This window comes from Salvia miltiorrhiza, chromosome 8, assembly GCF_028751815.1.
Source record: "Salvia miltiorrhiza cultivar Shanhuang (shh) chromosome 8, IMPLAD_Smil_shh, whole genome shotgun sequence".
NCBI lineage: Eukaryota > Viridiplantae > Streptophyta > Magnoliopsida > Lamiales > Lamiaceae > Salvia > Salvia miltiorrhiza.
Window position 1 is genome coordinate 30,849,305 of NC_080394.1, and position 18,944 is coordinate 30,868,248.

At 37.9% G+C, this 18,944-nt stretch overlaps 3 protein-coding genes across 7 annotated transcripts; 2 read left to right on the forward strand and 1 right to left on the reverse strand.

Moving 5' to 3' along the window:
* Positions 1–1,274: 1,274 nt before the first annotated feature.
* On the forward strand, positions 1,275–5,736 carry LOC130997660 (protein REVEILLE 8-like). Of its 3 annotated transcripts, none has more exons than XM_057923065.1 (8): positions 1,275–1,633; positions 1,813–1,870; positions 2,233–2,356; positions 2,502–2,603; positions 2,736–2,861; positions 3,260–3,369; positions 4,375–4,434; positions 5,117–5,736. In XM_057923065.1, exons 1-8 carry the CDS (start codon positions 1,491–1,493, stop codon positions 5,192–5,194), a joined length of 801 nt encoding a protein of 266 aa, XP_057779048.1. In that variant the 5' UTR covers positions 1,275–1,490; the 3' UTR covers positions 5,195–5,736. The 3 variants fall into 3 exon arrangements, with proteins under 3 accessions (XP_057779048.1, XP_057779046.1, XP_057779047.1); XM_057923063.1 differs by having other exon boundaries at positions 1,295–1,633; positions 2,445–2,603; XM_057923064.1 differs by having other exon boundaries at positions 1,305–1,633; positions 4,375–5,736.
* Positions 5,737–10,330: 4,594 nt separating this feature from the next.
* LOC130997639 (uncharacterized) lies at positions 10,331–14,051 on the reverse strand. Of its 2 annotated transcripts, XR_009093134.1 has the most exons (3): positions 11,918–14,051; positions 10,902–11,844; positions 10,331–10,832 (listed from the first exon to the last, which is right to left on the reverse strand). XR_009093134.1 is itself a non-coding variant. In XM_057923032.1 (2 exons), exons 1-2 carry the CDS (start codon positions 12,689–12,691, stop codon positions 11,062–11,064), a joined length of 1,557 nt encoding a protein of 518 aa, XP_057779015.1. In that variant the 5' UTR covers positions 12,692–14,051; the 3' UTR covers positions 10,331–11,061. The 2 variants fall into 2 exon arrangements, 1 of the variants encoding a protein (XP_057779015.1); XM_057923032.1 differs by having other exon boundaries at positions 10,331–11,844.
* Positions 14,052–15,378: 1,327 nt separating this feature from the next.
* On the forward strand, positions 15,379–17,487 carry LOC130997643 (60S ribosomal protein L4-1-like). 2 transcript variants are annotated; one of them, XM_057923036.1, is made up of 3 exons: positions 15,459–16,621; positions 17,107–17,240; positions 17,294–17,487. In XM_057923036.1, the coding sequence occupies exons 1-2, from the start codon at positions 15,506–15,508 to the stop codon at positions 17,218–17,220; spliced, it is 1,230 nt and encodes a 409-aa protein (XP_057779019.1). In that variant the 5' UTR covers positions 15,459–15,505; the 3' UTR covers positions 17,221–17,240; positions 17,294–17,487. The 2 variants fall into 2 exon arrangements, with proteins under 2 accessions (XP_057779020.1, XP_057779019.1); XM_057923037.1 differs by having other exon boundaries at positions 15,379–16,621; positions 17,107–17,487.
* Positions 17,488–18,944: the final 1,457 nt, after the last annotated feature.

Sequence of the window (18,944 nt, forward strand, 5' to 3'; positions counted from 1 at the left end):
TGCTAGATTAACCCTTGATTGGATAAATTCTTCATCTGAGATATAATCTAAGTCATCTAGACTAACCTCGGAGTCCACATTACCCTCAACTTCTGCATTCCACTCAGTCTCATCACTATCATCCTCCTCACTACCCTCTGCCCCTTCCTCATTACCTTTTGCCCCTGCCTCATTATCCACAACACCAACATCATTAGCCCCTGCCTCATTATTCACAGCACCACCATCATTAACCCCTGCCCCAGCATCATCTCCCCTACCAATGACATCAGCTTCTGTAAGTTGATCTAATGTCACAACACCTTCCACATAAATGCCTATAACCCTCATTTTCTGATGCAACATATCTAACATTGCCATCACTTCCCTATCTCCATTTATGTCCATGTAAACATCTGTCTCTGGGATTCTATAGGTTATTATACTCCATTTGTGTATCCCCAAGCTCTTAATTTCATGTTCTAAGTCGAAGTACCCAAACCTATCTGCATCTAGGGGCATCCTAAGATTAAAGGCACCTCCACAATACAAATACCTTCCATTCTGTTTTGTCTCAAACTTACCACCCCAACTAATATTAATGGCGAATTGGGTACTGCAAAAAATAAAATAAAAAAGCTATTAAGAACTGACACCAACAATAAACTAATGTCTAACACTACCCAACACTTCGGAAAACACAACAACAGGTCCTACCACATACAATATACTATACATACACAAGACCCTATGGAATAACACATGCACCAGTGACAACATATATTAAAGAACACAAGAAATATTAAATAAAGCAAAAGACCTACCACCGAGGCGCCATTAAAAGCACCAACTCCTGCGAATGCGACAACTCTTGGAAGAAATGGTAGGGCCAAGAACAGTAGAAGTCAATGGATTGAAAGAGGGGAGACCAGACGAAGAAATGGTGAAAGTGAAAGTGAAAGTGAAGAAATTTCTGTTTAACCCTAATTATCGACTAGTTTTACCGCCAAGTGAAACGGCGTCGTTTTGTGCAACACAAAACGACGTCGTTTCAATACACGTCATTTAAAAATAATAATTAACAAATAACTAATTGCCATGTAGATAATACTCACCCTTGTCAGCAAATAAAATGCCACATAGATTAATTTATGTTGTCGGAAAAATTCGCCGAATGCAAATCGCGATTCCTTAATTAGTTGTGATATACTGAGGCAGAATTTCTGAGAACGATGCAAAACGCAAAAATGAAAATAGTTGAAGGATTTAGCGGCTATTAACCCATTTATTAAACTGAAGTTATAATGTTTGGAGAAACTAGGTACGACTTAATATGTGGCTTGCCTGCGTCGTCACTTTCAAGCAGTTTTAATCAAGGACCTACATTAACGAACCCAAAAGGCTGGGCGCATGTGATTCATCTCACACGGGGGGCCACCAATGAGCCGATTAATCGTGCGCCTACCAAGTTGATTGGCTTATCTCACCCATAATCAATCGCACCAAACACGATGAATTCCAATCCGCCGCCTCCACCTCAGTCTCAGCTGTCCGACGCCTCCGGCAAGAAGATCCGAAAGCCCTACACCATTACCAAGTCCAGAGAAAGCTGGACGGAAGAAGAGCACGACAAGTTCCTCGAAGCACTCCAACTGTAACTCTCTCTCTCTCTCTCACGATTTTGCTTTAGTATGTCATCTACGCATCTTTGGTGTTAGAGTAGTTTCGGCATGTGGTTGTGTACGAGTGATATTAGTTAATGTCTAAAACGCATGCCGTGTTCACCATATACCGACGTTCATGCTTGTGATTTGTTTCCAATGTGAAATTCAGGTTCGACCGTGATTGGAAGAAAATTGAAGATTTTGTTGGCTCAAAGACAGTAATTCAGGTGCCTATTTCGTTTTCCCTAGTTTGCAGATTTTCAGTCTCTTTGTATTCCGTACTTCTCTATATTTAGTTACATCCTTATGATATTTCAGAATAGATAGTAATCTTTCTGAAATTAATTTATAAGATCTCTGGAATTTCGTAGCCTCATCTTGCTGTATGAGGTTGAGCTTTTGGATATCACACATCTAAGAATTTTGGTTTGAATGCTGATTGGCTGGGCTCTAGGTGCTCAACATGACTTCATCTGAACTAAGAAATCTTATACCTCATTGTTTGCTTTAGTGGAGAATTATATTATGCGGGTTTTTCTCCATTGATGTTCTGCACACATAAAAGGATTATGAAATGTTTTTTTGACAGATTCGGAGTCATGCTCAGAAGTACTTTCTGAAGGTTCAGAAGAACGGAACAGTGGCTCATGTTCCTCCACCTCGTCCCAAGCGGAAAGCTTCTCATCCATATCCACAGAAAGCACCCAAAAATGGTTGGTTCCTATATGATAAGATAAGAGAGTATTACTGAGCCTGAAGTTTGTATTTCTGAAATCCTGTTCTCATTACTGTTCTTGGTAGTTTTGGTGCCCCTGCAAGCATCAGTGGCTTATCAGTCTTCTTCTGTGAATTCTATAGCACATGGATATCCGACATGGGAAGAGGCTTCGGTGCTTGTGAACAATGCGGTGCCTGGAAGCATGCCATCTGAAAATGAATATAATTATCTTGGCGTTGAAGGTTTGTCTATAATTTATTTATGTGCGTGTGATTACAAAAACAAAAAAGAAAAAAAAGAAAAAGGAAATAGCTATTTACTTATCAAGGGAATTTTTATGCTCTTATTATGACAAATAAACATTACTGATTCAGCTGATATTGGATCAAAGGGGGTTTCAACTATTAGCAACTGCAGTATGAATGCCTTTGGAAGTTCGCCAAGAACAACACCAACTTCCGAGTTACCAAATCAGGGAAAGCAAGACTCTGTTGTTCATGGTAAACTTAAGGACCTTTTGGCCTTCGGATTTTTGTTGCTGTCATGGGTTTTGTTTCAATTACCTCTATACTTCGTTATCCCAACTCATGCTTTGTTGCGGACAGTACCGATTCACTTTCAGTTGGTTATTTTTGTTGTGAGAAATTTCTAGTCAGTACTGCTTCATAGGAGGTTTAGATAAATTTTGGATATGGGAATCTAATACTAACATATATGTACAGCTACCTTTTTCAATCAAATCAACCTTTGGGCTCTTGGTATACAATACTAGAGAAAAATATTTATTTGGTGAACATACAAATGGATAAATGAATGCATCATACAGTATCATATGACCCGCCTGTAGTTTTATCGATATATGGGATTAATGGGTTGTGGTTTGTATTTGTCTTTTCAGGTATTCCAGATTTTTCTGAAGTTTATGGCTTCATCGGTAGTGTCTTTGACCCAGAAAGTAAAGATCATGTGCAAAAACTCAAGGAGATGGATCCCATTAATTTTGAAACTGTAAGCTCATATGGGTCATTTTCTCGTGAACTAATGATGCAGTTATCTTCTTGAATAATGAAGTCAGACGGTCGTGTATTCCTACTTGCAATATATATAAAATTCCATGTCAAAATGACGATACTTACCACTGAAAATATACGGTTGAGAAGTGTAATTATGACATCTATACCTATAACAAGAGGTGCAACTAATTCTATGTTACTATGATATACAAATAAAACAAACTTTAACTATGCCGTGTTTCCTGTGGTTCTCCTTTCCCCATTCCCTTCTCATTCAGTAACCTGAACTTTTGGTTGAGTGTATTCTTTCCAAGTGTACAGATGGGCAGCGTATTCTTGCTGAGATAAATTTGATATTTAACGCAGATGCATAACCAATTCAATTGAGTCACTGATATGTAATAACCTTCTTGTAAATGTCCTTACTCAGGCTAAATTTTTATTTTTCAGTGATTTTACATAGGAAGAGAAGACGATCAATACTATAGTAAAGATATTACAGTAGCGTCTAGTCAAAGTAAAATTATGGACATACTGATAGATACGAAAAGAAGAGAATCAATTCATTCTTGAACCAGGATGTTCATATCAATTAATGTCTTTATTTGGGAAAATATGATTCATTTGACCAACTTCATGGGCAAGACATTTGATTTTGTTATAGATTTCTTTGTTTTTGGTAATAAGGCATTTAAATTCTCTACCTCAGAACAGGCTCAGTGACAAAATTCACATAATTAAGGAGATTGTAATCTGTCAAACTTTATAATGTGGTAGATCATTTTTCCTTTTCTTCCTCATGCGGGGTAGGGGTGTGTGTGGGGAGGGAGGGAGGGCTGGGTCTGTTGTCTGCTCCCAGATGCTTATAGCTATAGCCAGGCTTGGTTTGTGTTCATTATTTGGTATTATGATTTGCACCATTTGATGGAGAATCACTTTGCATCATATTTATTGAAAAAATGTATGTATAAAAGATTGATTGCTTCACATTGATTTGCAGGTCTTGTTATTGATGAGAAATCTGACCTTAAATTTGTCCAGTCCTGAGTTCGAGCCAATTGTAAGTGCTCTGCCTCATCTGGTTGCCCCAACATTTTGTGTTGAATTTTCTATCTTGCCTACAGCAAGTGCATTCGTGTGGTTTCTGTTTGATTGATCGCTGTAAATGCAATAGAACCTCTGTAGATTAATATATGTAGATTGATCCCACTACTAACGACGCACCACTTGTAATCTTGCACCTTTGCTTGTACCTATCCACCAAACTTGGGAATGTCTAACTTGATACACAAGACTTGATCAAACATCGGATTTCACCTTGGCTTCATGGGACAGAATAACACCAATGAGAAAGTTCTATTTTATACACAAATCATAAATCACTAGTTTCTGACTCCTTTACCAAACAATGACCTTTTAATGCTGTGACTCTAATTTTTCGATGCCATGGATCTGCATCCGTTTCCCTTTGCTCTCGTCTCATTGTTGTGTCTTCACATCAATGATCTAATTTTCCATGGTTTCCACATAACGTTAGATTGTTGTTGCATTTCCAAGCCAGTATTGTTAGTAGAAGCCTGCTATTCCTTTACCCTTCTTCCAGGTACATTTGCACTAGTTTTGGAGTTCCGGCATTAACCAGCCTATTATTTAAACATAAAGCATTATATGCCTAAATTATAAAGCTCTCTTGCATTCCTGAAATGTCTGGTTACTGAAGCGGTTTACATGTATGTTTGCAGAAAGAGGTCCTATCATCATATGATGTCCAGGTGAAGGAAGTACAAGTTTCCCCCGGGACTGTGATCAGTGCTGAATGAGCTTCACCACTTCTCAGAAAGGACAGATTTATTTTTGATCCGTATATAGTAAGTAAGCAGGGCGCGCCATCATCACCCCGAGCAATAACTGAAGCATATATATGTCCTCTGATTCTCACTTCAAAGGCACTGTACAAGAGAATCCAATAGCAAGACCTTTATATACAAGGTAGAAGCGGCAGCCAAAATGACACCGGAGATGACAAGAATCATCCACTTGATTTGTGCTTGCTCTACCACTATGTAGAGCACACCTTTTTGTCCCTGTTGTATAAATCTGTTTAGGTATAAAGCATGACACCTTTCTCACCTGTAACTTGTATTTTTTTTTCCAATTTTGGTGCCGCAGCAGCTGTTGTGGTTGATTCCTTGACATAGTAGTGGCTGTAGTGCTGTGTCATTCCAAGTTTCCCATGTAGATAAGTGAGATTGTAGCTCAGTTCTTGCTGTAAACTTTCATGTATTGACAGTGCGCCTTGATTTTAACACAAAGGTGAGTGCTGCACTTTGTGTTTATATGATTGCCTCAACCAAACATATAATCGTGGATATTAATTATGTTTTTTTGATCTAAATCTGCAATCAACTATATGCTTGGTGTTTACTGGGTAAACTCATGTATCTATGAATCATGTTTTTCTTCGAATAGCAATCTCTTGAACTATGTATAAATTATCCAATAATTTCACCTTATCTGTCAAATTTGGCAAAATTGCCAAATTCATATAACTAGTATACATCCTTTGCTTGTTACTTCTGTTTTTAATACTCTTCATGAGAAATTCTCTGTCAAAAACATTGGCAATGTTCGTTATTTTTTGGGCATCTCTGCAGGTATTTTTCTCTTGGGCCAACACAAATATATCCATGAGTTACTTTCCAAAACCAAGATACTTGATTGCAAAAACTGCTCCACTCCTATGACACAAGCTACAAAGTTGTCTCGAGATATGGGTGTTCCTTTTGATGATCCCACACTGTACCGCAGCACAGTAGGGTCCTTGCAATACCTCACACTCACCAGGCCCGATATTACTTTCAGTGTCAACAAGCTTAGTCAGTTCTTACATGCTCCAACTGCTACACATTGGACTGCCTGCAAACGCTTACTCCGGTATCTTACAAGCACAACCTCTCTCCAACTTCAGTTTCATCCTTCACCATCTTCCCAGCTTGTTGGATACTCTGATGCGGACTGGGCTAGTTGCCCTGATGATCGTCGCTCCACCGGCGGTCATTGCATTTATCTTGGATCCAATCTTATCACATGGTCTGCCAAGAAACAAGAAATGGTCTCTCAGAGTAGTGCCGAGTCCGAGTACCACAACCTAGCCAACGCTACAACGAAGATAGTTTGGTTACACAGCCTGTGTACTGAACTAGGTATATCTCTTCACTCCCTTCACCAGTTATGGTGTGATAATGTGAGTGCTCTTGCCTTAGCCGAGAATCCCGTTTTTCATGCCCGCATAAAGCATATCGAGGTGGATGTGTACTACGTTCGTGAAAAAAAAATCAAAGATGGCACTGTTGATGTTGGTCATATTCCCTCTGCTGATCAAGTGGCTGATATTTTCACCAAACCACTCGCTGAAATTCGCCTCAATCAGTCGACCTATACTCTAGCTGATCATATGGCTCACTATGTGCAACGAGGAGGTCGCAGCGGCAGAGGTCGCGGTATGATTGGCAGAGGTGTCAAGTTCACTGGCACATCTCCCATTATTTGTCAGCTATGCGGTCGTCCTGGTCATGTAGCACTCAAATGCTACAAGCGGTTTGATGTTCACTTCACTGGAGATGATAATCAATCTGGAAATTCATCACCTCAAGCCTATCTTACTGATTTTCAACTGGTACCTGAGTTTGAGTATGATGAAGATAAAAGTGCGTGGTATGTTGATAGTGGAGCAACAAATCACATCACCAACAATATGAACAATCTTCAGCTTCATTCACCCTATGATGGAACGAAATATCTAACAGTTGGTAATGGTAAGTCCATCCCTATCTCATCTGTTGGTACTGCTGTCATTCCTTCTTCTCAAACCTTAAATAGCCAATTATCTCTTCTTCTAAATCAAATCCTTTTTGTACCTCAAATAACAAAGAACCTAACCAGCATCTCCCAATTTACTAAAGATAATGATGTACTCTTTGAATTTCATGACTCATGTTGTCTTGTGAAGGACAAGGGGACACATCAAGTTCTGCTGCAAGGGAATCTCCACAAAGGTCTGTACAAACTTGATCTCTCCAAGTTGTGCAAACATTCTGCTACTACTACTTCTAAATCTGTTCTGCCATGTACTTCTTCTACTGCTTGCTATACCATCTCATCTATTTCATGTAATGTTTCCTCTGTGAACAATACTAATACTCCAGAATGTACTGTATGTGGTCATTTACTCAATAAAATGGATCTTTGGCATCAGCGTTTGGGCCATCCTCATACTTCTGTTCTTAATCATGTTCTTAAAACAATGAACGTATCTGCACAAGACTCTGTACTTAGTTTCTGTAGTGCTTGTAAGCTAGGCAAACTAAACCAGATCCCACACATCTCTCAACCTCAGAAAACAACAAAGCCCTTTCAACTAATACACTCTGACCTCTGGGGTCCAGCCCACACTGCTACACCTCAAGGATATATGTATTATATACACTTTATAGATGATTTCAGTTGCTTTACATGGATATATCCCTTAACAGTAAAATCTGACACTCCAAAAATAGTTCAACAATTCTTTGCTATGGTCCAATGTCAGTACTCTACTTCTATTAAAGCGTTTCAGTCAGATTGGGGTGGTGAATATAGGAAACTTGTTCCATTTTTTCAAAGTCTAGGAGTACACTTCCAGCACCCATGCCCACACATTCATACACAAAATGGTAGGGCTGAAAGAAAACACCAACACATCACAGATGTAGGTCTCACCTTACTAAGCCAAGCTACACTTCCTCTTAAATTCTGGTGGTATGCTTTTATAGCTGCTACTTACCTAATCAATAGACTACCTACACTTACCCTGTCCATGAAATCACCTTTTCAAACTCTAAATGATAAATTACCTGACTACCCTCTTCTTCATGTGTTTGGCTGCACTTGCTATCCCTACCTAAAACCTTATAACACTCATAAGCTAGCTTTTAGATCTCAACAGTGTGTGTTCTTAGGATATAGCACTAATCATAAAGGTTATCTGTGTCTTAGCTCTACTGGCAGAATCTATGTTGCAGATATAGTCAGTTTTAATGAATATGAATTCCCATACATGACACTTTTCCCACAACTACCTGATATTCCATCACCTTCATATGTATCTGTTCCTCCGCTCTCTCTACCTGCAGTACCTGCACCTCCAGTTCTTCCATCACTATAAGGTCAGTCCCTCCCCCTCTATCACTCCATCAGCCACATCATCTACCACCCCACCATTAGAAGATTCTCCAGTCCCTTCTGCACCAACTTCCTCTTCTCATCCCAATCCACCTGTAAATCCAATCAATACACATGCCATGAGAACTAGATCTAAACAAGGTATCTTTAAACCAAAAGTATATATGGCTATTCTTGATGGCCCTCCCATCCAAACATCTAATTCTGAAATCCCTCCCTTACCATTATCACTTGAAGATGCACTGTCCCATCCAGAGTGGCTTGATGCTATGACCAAGGAATTTAATGTTATACTTGGGAAAGGCACATGGCATTTGATACCACCTGATCCCAGTCAAAAGGTAATATCAAACAAATGGATTTTTCGAGTAAAGCTCAATCTAGACTACACCTTGGATAAACTCAAAGCAAGACTCGTTGCTCGTGGCTTCGAGTAATTAGTTGATGCCACGTCAGTTGCAATTTGTTGAAGAAGCGGTTTCTCTCTCCTTTGTTACCGTTAGAATAGAAACAGTTAGAGATATTTTTCATTTGTATTTTCTTCTCTTCAGCTGATGTATATATAGCGTAGAACACCTTTTGTAAAATCAATTTTTCAATTTTATGATAATGAAATTACAAATTAGAGCATTTCATCTTCATCTCTCTCAAATCTCAGCTTAGATCATCTCTTAACAGTACTAAACAACTAAATTTGTAGTGGAGTTTAGCAATAATGTATTGATCCACTATTGGTTAGATGGACTGAAATTGGTAGGATCGATCTACCTAAATGTCCATTTATAGGGAATTATAGAATATTTTAGTTTAGGGTAAATTCTCTTTATAGCCCCGTATTTAATTATTAATTAAAAATAATTAAAATTTTACTATTTTGCCCTATGCTTCATAGCCCCTAAATTGAATTAATTCACCCTAAGCCAGCCCTCAGCTTCATCGCCGCTGGAGTCCTTCTTACGACAACAACCAACTAGAAGAATAACCACAAGAAGAACAACAACTCTGACTCCAACCCCTCTTCTGATGGCTGCTCTGTGATATTTTGAGGGCCGTTTATTTGAAGGATCGAATTTTGGGGCAAGAGAGAGGGATTTGATTTGGGTTCGTTGTTCCCAAATCTGGTGACATTCAGCAAGGAAATTCCGAATCTCAATCGCGGTGACGCTACTAGTGATGGATGCATTATTACCAAATTTTGTATTGATCGCAGTGCCGCTACTGCCGAGAAGATGCAGCATGAAACTACTCAGATTTTTCAAGTAAATTAATTTAATTTGGGGCTATGAAGTATAGGATAAACTAGTAAAATTTTAATTATTTGTAATTGTTAATTAAATAGAGGGATATGAAAAGTAAATGGGGCTATAAATAGAAGGGTTATTGGCTTCTAAATACATGAACTTTAGGCCCATTTTAGTTTTTCCCACAAACTTTAAAAATTGTCAAAAAATACACGAACTTTATTATTGTAGTAATTTTCCCACAATTTCAAATTGTGCCCAGATTTAACCCGACGTGGCATACCAAAAATCTGACGTGGCATGCCGGAAATTTGACATGGACAAATCATAAACAATAAAAAATCAAAAATCAGGAATTTCATTCGACAAAAAGGAAAAATACGAACCATTGAAAGGTACTTAAATGGCATTGAAAATCCAAATAGTAAGAGCATAGCAGAGACGTAGCAATACGTACCAAAGAGAAGGTTAAATGTTAAAATACCCAAAGTCAAAATGGACCCCATATTTGTTTATCAACTTACAATTAGAACAATACGTACCAAAGACATAGCTAACAAGAGCATCTAACAAAAAACAATAGCATTTCTAACAAAATCATGAGTTGCCTAACATCCAAAGACATAGTAGTTTAGATGCATCTTAATGTATTGCATTACATTATCGATAAAAAATCTTGCACAAGCTGAGCTCTTTAGTTTTTGCTTTCTTGAGTTGACGTGCCAGCATTTAGGCTCGAAGCACATTTCCTTGAAGTCATTCCGAGTGAGGTAGGGGGGTTGACAAATGTGGATTTTGTTTGTGTTGACATTCTCGTATAAATGTTTCCACTGTCACAAATTAATACACCACAACCTTGTCCAGCTTTCTTTTTTTCTTGTACAAGTACAGCTTTGTCTGTTCGTGGCCTTGAATTTGGAGTAGATGCTCTGGCTTTTTCAGCACTTAACAAACCACTTTCTGGTGCTTGTACTTTGCGAGGTCTGTCTCGTTTTCCCTTCAACCAAAAAGAATGAATTGATAGTCAAGTAGATAAAGAATATAACAGTTATAAAAGAATATTTACCTGTGTCGCGGTCGGCTTCTCAATAGGTTGATTTTTGCATCCTCGGCTATTATGCCCTTGTTGGAAACACTTTTGACATGTCATTTTACAAATTTTCCTAAGTCTGTTTGAATTTGAAGGGTTCGTTTCTAACGGGTCTCTTTTTCTCTTTTTCTTTGGCCTACCTAGGCATCTTCTTCACCAAAGGTGGTTTGACAGGATACCCCTCTGCTCTTGGCCACATCTTCTCACCATTCAATGGTGGCAACCCATATGCATAAGCATCCTTATATTTAGCCAAAGAGTAATACTCATGCACATAACCAGCAACATCTTCTTTGAGAAAATTAATCATAGCACATCCATGAGGACAAGGAATGCCTGTTATATCCCATTGTCTACAAGTACATGACCTAGTCCCAACATCAACTACAAATCGATCCTCATTTAAATCTACCTCAAATTTTCCCCCTAAAGCAGGATGTGTGATACAAAATCGACTATCCATATTCAACTTATCAAGTTTCTTTCGAATAGATGGACATAGTAAATCATTGTTGCCCCTGACCTCTTCCAATTTCCTATATTGCCTGTCCATTAGAGATGTTCTAATCTCCTCCAACATGTGAATCAAATGCTTTCCTCTGGCATTAAGTATATAACCATTGAAGGTTTCACTAACATTATTCAGAATCATATCACAAACTACAGCAGGTTCAATGAATGCCTTACAAAATTTCTTAGGATCTCTTCCTATGAAATCTTCATGAGCTACAGCATTTTCCTTCTCCATTTCTTGTAATGCCAAATTATACTCCTCCAAGTATGTAGCCCTAACCACTTTCCAAAGGATATTCTTCAATGTTGCCCCTTTGTGGGTTTTTTTCCAATTAGAATAGACATGACGGGCACAATTTCTGTGTGTAGCAAATGGGGCTAAATCTTGAATTGCATTAATAAGTCCCTGCAAAATAATAGAAATTTATGAGTTAAACATTTAAATTGTGCATAAGATTTGTTTTAGTTTAGCAATGTACCTTTTGTTGATCACTTATAAAAGTGATCCCAAGACCATCTCGCAGGCCCAATTCCTCCATCAAAATCTGCAAAAACCATTTCCAACAGGCTTCATTTTCCACTTCTACCACGGCCCAAGCAATAGGAAACATCTGATTGTTTCCATCTTTCCCAATAGCACATAACAACACTTCTCCCAAATAAGTTTTTAGGAATGCCCCATCCAGTCCAATCACTCTCCTACATCCAACATTAAAGCCCTTTTTCAGTGTACTAAACCCAATATAAATTCCCTTGAAAATAGCCCCAACATCCAACTTTAGTTCAAATCTTCCTTCTCTGTCCACCCTAAGTAACTCTAGTATGTAACTCCTAAGTTTAGCATAGTGTTGCTCCACCGAGCCTCTTAACTGTTCAATTGCCTTATCTTTTGCTTTATACAATTTCCAGATTGTTGTATGGCAAGCATATCTTTCCAGAATGTCCTTCCCTAACTCTTTCACTGTGATCTCCGGCCTAACTCGAAAGACATTGAGATATTTTTTAGCTATCCAACTAGAACTCACCTGTTTATTTCTCATAGCTCTAGGACAAGTATGAACCCCCTCAACAATCTTAATAATAAAAGAGTCATCTAATGTCACCAAGCTCCCATAACACCTCCACTTGCAAGGTGATGTGCAATATGCTTCCATTTGATTCTTAGTTACCCTTTTGAAGTGAATTTGCCATCCATTCTCAATTGCATTAGTTTTTAAAGCCTCTCTAGCTTGATATCCATCCTGAAACTTCATCCCAATTGTGATTCGAAGATTTTTATGATCACATTTGGGATCATAAACAATCCTCTTGATTTTTTGTCTAAACCTTTCTCCTTCGTCATCAGTTGAAGATGAATATATATCTTCATCAGAGTTCTCATAATCAGAGAAACCCCCTTCACCTGTAGAAAATCCTAATACATCATCCAAAAGGAGTTAATGGGCTCAATTAGCCGTTCTTGTATAAGAAAAGGAAAAAATGTCCACCCAAATAAAAATATGGAAAAACTAGTCTTTTCTAACGTAAATGTACAATTATACCCTTAATATTGTTACACACTTTTTCGCAAAAGTGTGTAATAACATAAAGTGTGTAACTGCGAAAAGTGTGTAACAGTGTATTTTACACTGTTACACACTTTTTCACAAAAGTGTGTAATAATGTAAAAGTGTGGGGTTGCGAAAAAGTGTGTAACAATGTAAAATACACTATTACACATGTAATAGTATATTTTATATTGTTACACACTAAAAGGGTATTTTAGTCAGAAATGCTATTATTTCCATATTTTTATTTGTATGGCTAGAATTTCCTATGACTAAAAGGTTTTGGCTAGACTAGGGTGCTGCCTCCATCCAAAATGCCCTTCGTAGAATTACCCCTCACACTTTTAATTGCTTCTAGGTATTCATCATCTTCCGAATAAAGCACTTCTGCACTCATATTATCATCAGTAACTTCTTCGCCATCAGAAAACACATACTCTGAGTCATTCTCTTCCCCACCATTAGATTCATTTTGCAGTTTATTGTCATCTACATTACCCTCAACTTTTTTCCCACCATCAACATATATATCAAGCACTTCATTTCCATTAGAAACATGTGATGGCATTTGCATCACATCTTTATCATCCTTAAGGCTTTTAAACACTTCAAGTCTTGGTACTTTGTAGACTAATCGTTTCCAAGAAACATACCCCAGCTTTTGGATTTCCTCTTCTAAATCTAGAAATCCAAATCTATCTTGATCAAAGTCAAATCGACCAACAAAATTGCCCCCAGCGTACAATTTTGTTGGGCCTAAATCAATTAAAGTCCCTCCATGATGAATGTACAGAGCGAAAAAAGGACTGTGAATGCACAAATTAATCTCGTATCAGCATGTTATTAAAACCACATAAACCCTATTAATACCACATAAACCATCGCTTTAAAAAATTCGAGGATCAAATACAAATTAAAAAAGCATATACCTGTCAACCATTAGTCCACGTTGAGTCTATTTTCCCTCCCCTTGAATAATCCAAAAGCTTGACTATTTCTTGAAGAATCCAAAAGCTTGTCTGCGTGCTTGTGTTTTTTTATGTCTAGTGTGTTTAGTTTAACTAAAGAATTTTGTGGAGTTTGTTTATTTGGTGTATGTGCGATTTGTTTATTTATGCTTTATATAATTTCCATCTCAACAATATGTCAATATATACTTTTGCTTTTTTTCCTGTTTCATTTTAATTTTTCCACGTAATTGACAATTCATCTAATTTTTGCCACGCGGGATGCTATGTCAGCTATAATTTCGCCGGAAATTAAATTGTGGGAAAATTACTACGGCGATAAAGTTCGTGTATTTTTTGACAATTTTTAAAGTTTATGGGAAAAACCAAAATGGGCCTAAAGTTCATGTATTTAGAAGCCAATAACCCTAAGGGTGATTCTATATATAGCCCCATTTTTACTCATTATAGCCACCTAATTAAAAATAATAATAAAAATATTAATAGAATTACTGTTTTATCCCCATAGCCCTAAACTAAAGGGGGCTACGTATACGAAGAAGATTCAAAAAAGAAAATTTGTTCAGGGAAAAATATATACTGAAATTTGAGTTGAACAAGAAATCTTTAATAATAATCTCATTGATATTGCTGCAACTAAAAAAGAAGGGAAAAAAGCGATTCTGCTATGTTTTGTTATGCCGACTCAAATGTGAAATTTATGTGGATTTCTGTTTACCCATATTTTAGTTTCGTAGTAATTGTGATGTTGCTACTATATACAATGCTTTGGGATTCTAAATATGTAATTTTGTATTGAATTGGATGGTTGGAATTCGATCGACCTTGTGAATTCTAACATTCATTGATGAGATATTGGTGGCTGGCTAAGGTTTGTGTAGAATTGGGGTTTTGATTGCTGTTTCCGTGCATTAAGTGATTTTTGTACAAATTGTGGCCATCTAATTTGTGAGAAAACTTGGATGTTTTTGCAAAAAATATTATATTTGGTTGTTCAATTATCTCATGAAATACATTACTATCTCTTGAAACACAATTATTGCCTCTGTGCAGGATCAGAATTTTCATTATCTCAACTTTCGATGTCCTAGACGATTTGATTTATTGAAGAAATGAAATCGTATTTGTAGATTGTATTGTTTGTATATTATAATATTAAAAGTAAATTTATTGATGCCTATGATAGAAGCAGCAAATATATTATCTCATTAACCTTTGATTCAACTCCATCGTAGAAGTTATTTGTTCAAATTTTGGGACTATGATGATTGCAGACGCTACAAGGCTAAAATAGTGATTTTATAAATATTCTTCTTATTATTTTTTATTTAGGGGGCTATAAGGAGAAAAAATGGGGCTATATATAGAATTACCCTAACCCTAAATAGAATCACCTAACTGAACAAGTATGTAAGCCCAATAAAATGGGCCCATATGCCCATTAACGCAGGCCCAATAATAATAATGCAGAATGTCCACTATAAATTTCTCCCTCTCTGCAAACCCTATTTTTTCACTCTTAGTTGTTTTCCCGTATCCAGCCCCCGGGAAAATGGCCGCCGCCGCCGCCCGCCCCCTCGTCACCGTGCAGTCCCTGGAGAACGATATGGCCACCGACGGAGGAGCCGCAGCCAACTGCCTGCCTCTTCCTGACGTAATGAAAGCCGCTATCCGCCCCGACATCGTCACGTTCGTGCACGGCCAGATCTCCAACAACGCCCGGCAGCCTTACGCCGTCTCCAAACGCGCCGGCCACCAGACCTCTGCCGAGTCCTGGGGTACCGGCCGTGCAGTCTCCCGTATCCCCCGTGTACCCGGCGGTGGTACCCACCGCGCCGGGCAGGGAGCCTTCGGGAACATGTGTCGCGGCGGACGAATGTTCGCTCCGACGAAGATCTGGCGCCGCTGGCACAGAGCTGTCAATGTCACGCAGAAGCGCCACGCCGTCGTTTCGGCGATCGCGGCTTCCGCTGTACCTTCTTTGGTCCTTGCTCGCGGACACAAAATCGAGGAGGTTCCTGAATTGCCTCTTGTTGTTTCCGATTCCGCTGAGGCTGTAGAGAAAACTAGCGCCGCGCTGAAAATCCTCAAGCAAATCGGAGCATTGGCCGATGCCGAGAAGGCGAAGGATAGCCAAGGTATCCGCGCCGGAAAGGGGAAAATGCGCAATCGCCGCTACATTTCGAGGAAAGGACCGCTGATTGTCTACGGAAATGAAGGATCGAAGCTGGTGAAGGCCTTCCGCAATATCCCTGGCGTAGACATCGCGCATGTTTCGCGCCTCAATCTGCTGAAGCTTGCTCCCGGTGGCCATCTCGGGAGGTTTATTGTTTGGACCAAATCTGCTTTCGAGAAGCTTGATGAGGTTTATGGCACTTTCGACAAGCCTTCGGAGAAGAAGAGTGGGTATGTGCTTCCCAGGGCTAAGATGGTGAATGCTGATCTTGCTAGGATTATCAACTCTGATGAATTGCAATCTGTGGTGAGGCCGATCAAGAAGGAGGTGAATAGAGCTCAATTGAAGAAGAATCCGCTGAAGAATCTAAATGTAATGTTGAAGCTCAACCCGTACGCCAAGGCTGCCAAGAGAATGGCGCTTCTGGCTGAGGCGCAGAGAGTTAAGGCCAAGCAGGAGAAACTTGACAAGAAAAGGAAACCAATCACCAAGGTACTATTGTCTATGCTCTTGCTTTTTCGGATGGATTCTTACTTATTTGTTGTTGATATTATTGTATTTATATGCTGAATGTTAGATAATCATTGCATGTAATGCTTAGTTTTTCGGTATTCCAAAGTTGAATTGAATTCGTGAGTTCTATTTGCTTGTAGTTACTTGGGCCTGATGGGAAGGCTGATACTTGAATTTTGTCTGTAACAATATGATTGCCTTCTGAAATAGCTGAAATTGAACTACCATAGATTTCCATTGCCTTATTGTTAACTAAATTTGTCACCATCCTCCTCTATTACCATTGCCCATTTCATTGTGACATTTGTATATAATTTTACTCAGTTTATCTAATGAATTGCTGTATATATACCAGTGTATTTGACATTCCTCTCGTGATTAAAATGTATATTCGTCTTACCTTTTCACTTGCATCCAAGCAATGTCTAATCCTTAGTCTGCATTTCCCCCCTTGATCCTAACAGGAGGAAGCAGCCGCAATCAAGAGCGCTAGCAAGGGATGGTACAAGACAATGATCTCCGATAGCGACTACACTGAATTTGAGAACTTCACAAAATGGTTGGGCGTATCTCAGTGAGGGGTTTTTGAGCTTACATTTATGTTTTTTTGAAGCTTAAATGGAGAGTTTTTGTTTAGACTTTTACTTAGAATATGTTTTTTTGAAGCTTAAATGGAGAGTTTTTGTTTAGACTTTTACTTAGAATAATTTCATGTTGCCTTCACACACTCTGGTTGTTTTGAGTTGGATGTATTTGTCATTCGCGAATGAGGTTTCAGTGCAAATCCTAGTTAGTCAGAGAATTAATCTTTAATTTTGGGTAATCCCAATTTTTAGTTTCAAAAATTTTCGGAACAACCCTACTTATGCCTTTTTCTTTATACGTCGCATATCTAACATTTTCCAATCACCATAACTCGTATGCGGCAATAATTAGGTTAAACAACTATTGATTAATTTGCCCCTTGAAAAATCATTAATTAATTAGAGATTTAATTAACTTTAAATTAGAGTTATAAGTTTTCAATAAAGACTAATAAATCTCCACTTCATCCATTTAAATTTAATCATTCGCGAAATAATTATAAAGTGTTTAAGAATTTACTCACTCTGTTCCATTAAAATTCACTTGTATTCCATTTTGGATCGTCCCACTATAAGTGACCTATTTCCATAAATAAAAAAATTTAACACTAAAAAAGATGTAGGCCTTACAACTTTTAATCAATTTACGAGACTTATTTCCATAAATAAAAAAATTTAACACTAAAAAAGATGTAGGATTTACAACTTTTAATCAATTTACGACCTATCACGGAGGGAGTATAAGTTTCTGCAAAGTATCTGTGTTTGGCAAAATAAATGTTTAAATACTTATAAGCTATAAAAATAAGCTTAAAAAACTTATTTACTATAATTTACTTTTTCATAATCTTATATGCAATATAATTATTTAACATGAAATGTTAAACTATGATTTGTCATTTTCATTATATACCCTTTAAAGTTTTTATTTTTTTATTTTTTTCTTTTTAGTAAGAATTTTTTTATTTCTAGTTCAAAGTTTTTTCTCTAGCTTATAAACTCAATTATCCTAACATTATAACATCTTATAAATTCTTGAAATATGTTATTAGAGCATCCACATTGGTGAGGCTTATCGTCTGGCTCGAGTCGACCTTGGTGATGAGCCTCCCCGATGCAGATGGAGGGAGCTCGAGTTGTGGGGTGATGACATGAGCCTGGCTCATGAGAGCAAAAAGTAAGACGCGTATTGCACGTACACTAAATAAAAATAAAAAATAAATTTTTTTGAAAAAGTGTTCCAACGGCAAAAACCGACTAGTCACCCATTTCTTAATTTTTTTCCCCTTTTTTCATCTATAAATAATACCACTCCCCTACATCATTTCTACATCATTTTCTCTCCAATTCACCTTCATTTCTCATTTCATATCTCATTTTACCACATATATAGCAAAATGACTTCATTTTACTCTTCTTCTTCTTCTTCTTGGTCCGATGGAGAAATCAAGAGAATAACGGAAATGGTTGTCAATATGAAAAAGGTTATCACAGAAAATTTGATCAACTAAGCACCCAAAATTATTTTCGATGTTTTGGACGGAACGACGTCATCGGTGATATTTAAAGCAAACTGCAACTATTATCAGATGTGCTACTACATGTGTGACGACATCTACTCTAGGCCAACATTTTTCAAGAGCCCACAAATGGTGAGAAACGAGAAAGATGTGAGGTTCAAGAAGATGCAGGAGGCGGCCCGAAGGATGTTGAACGAG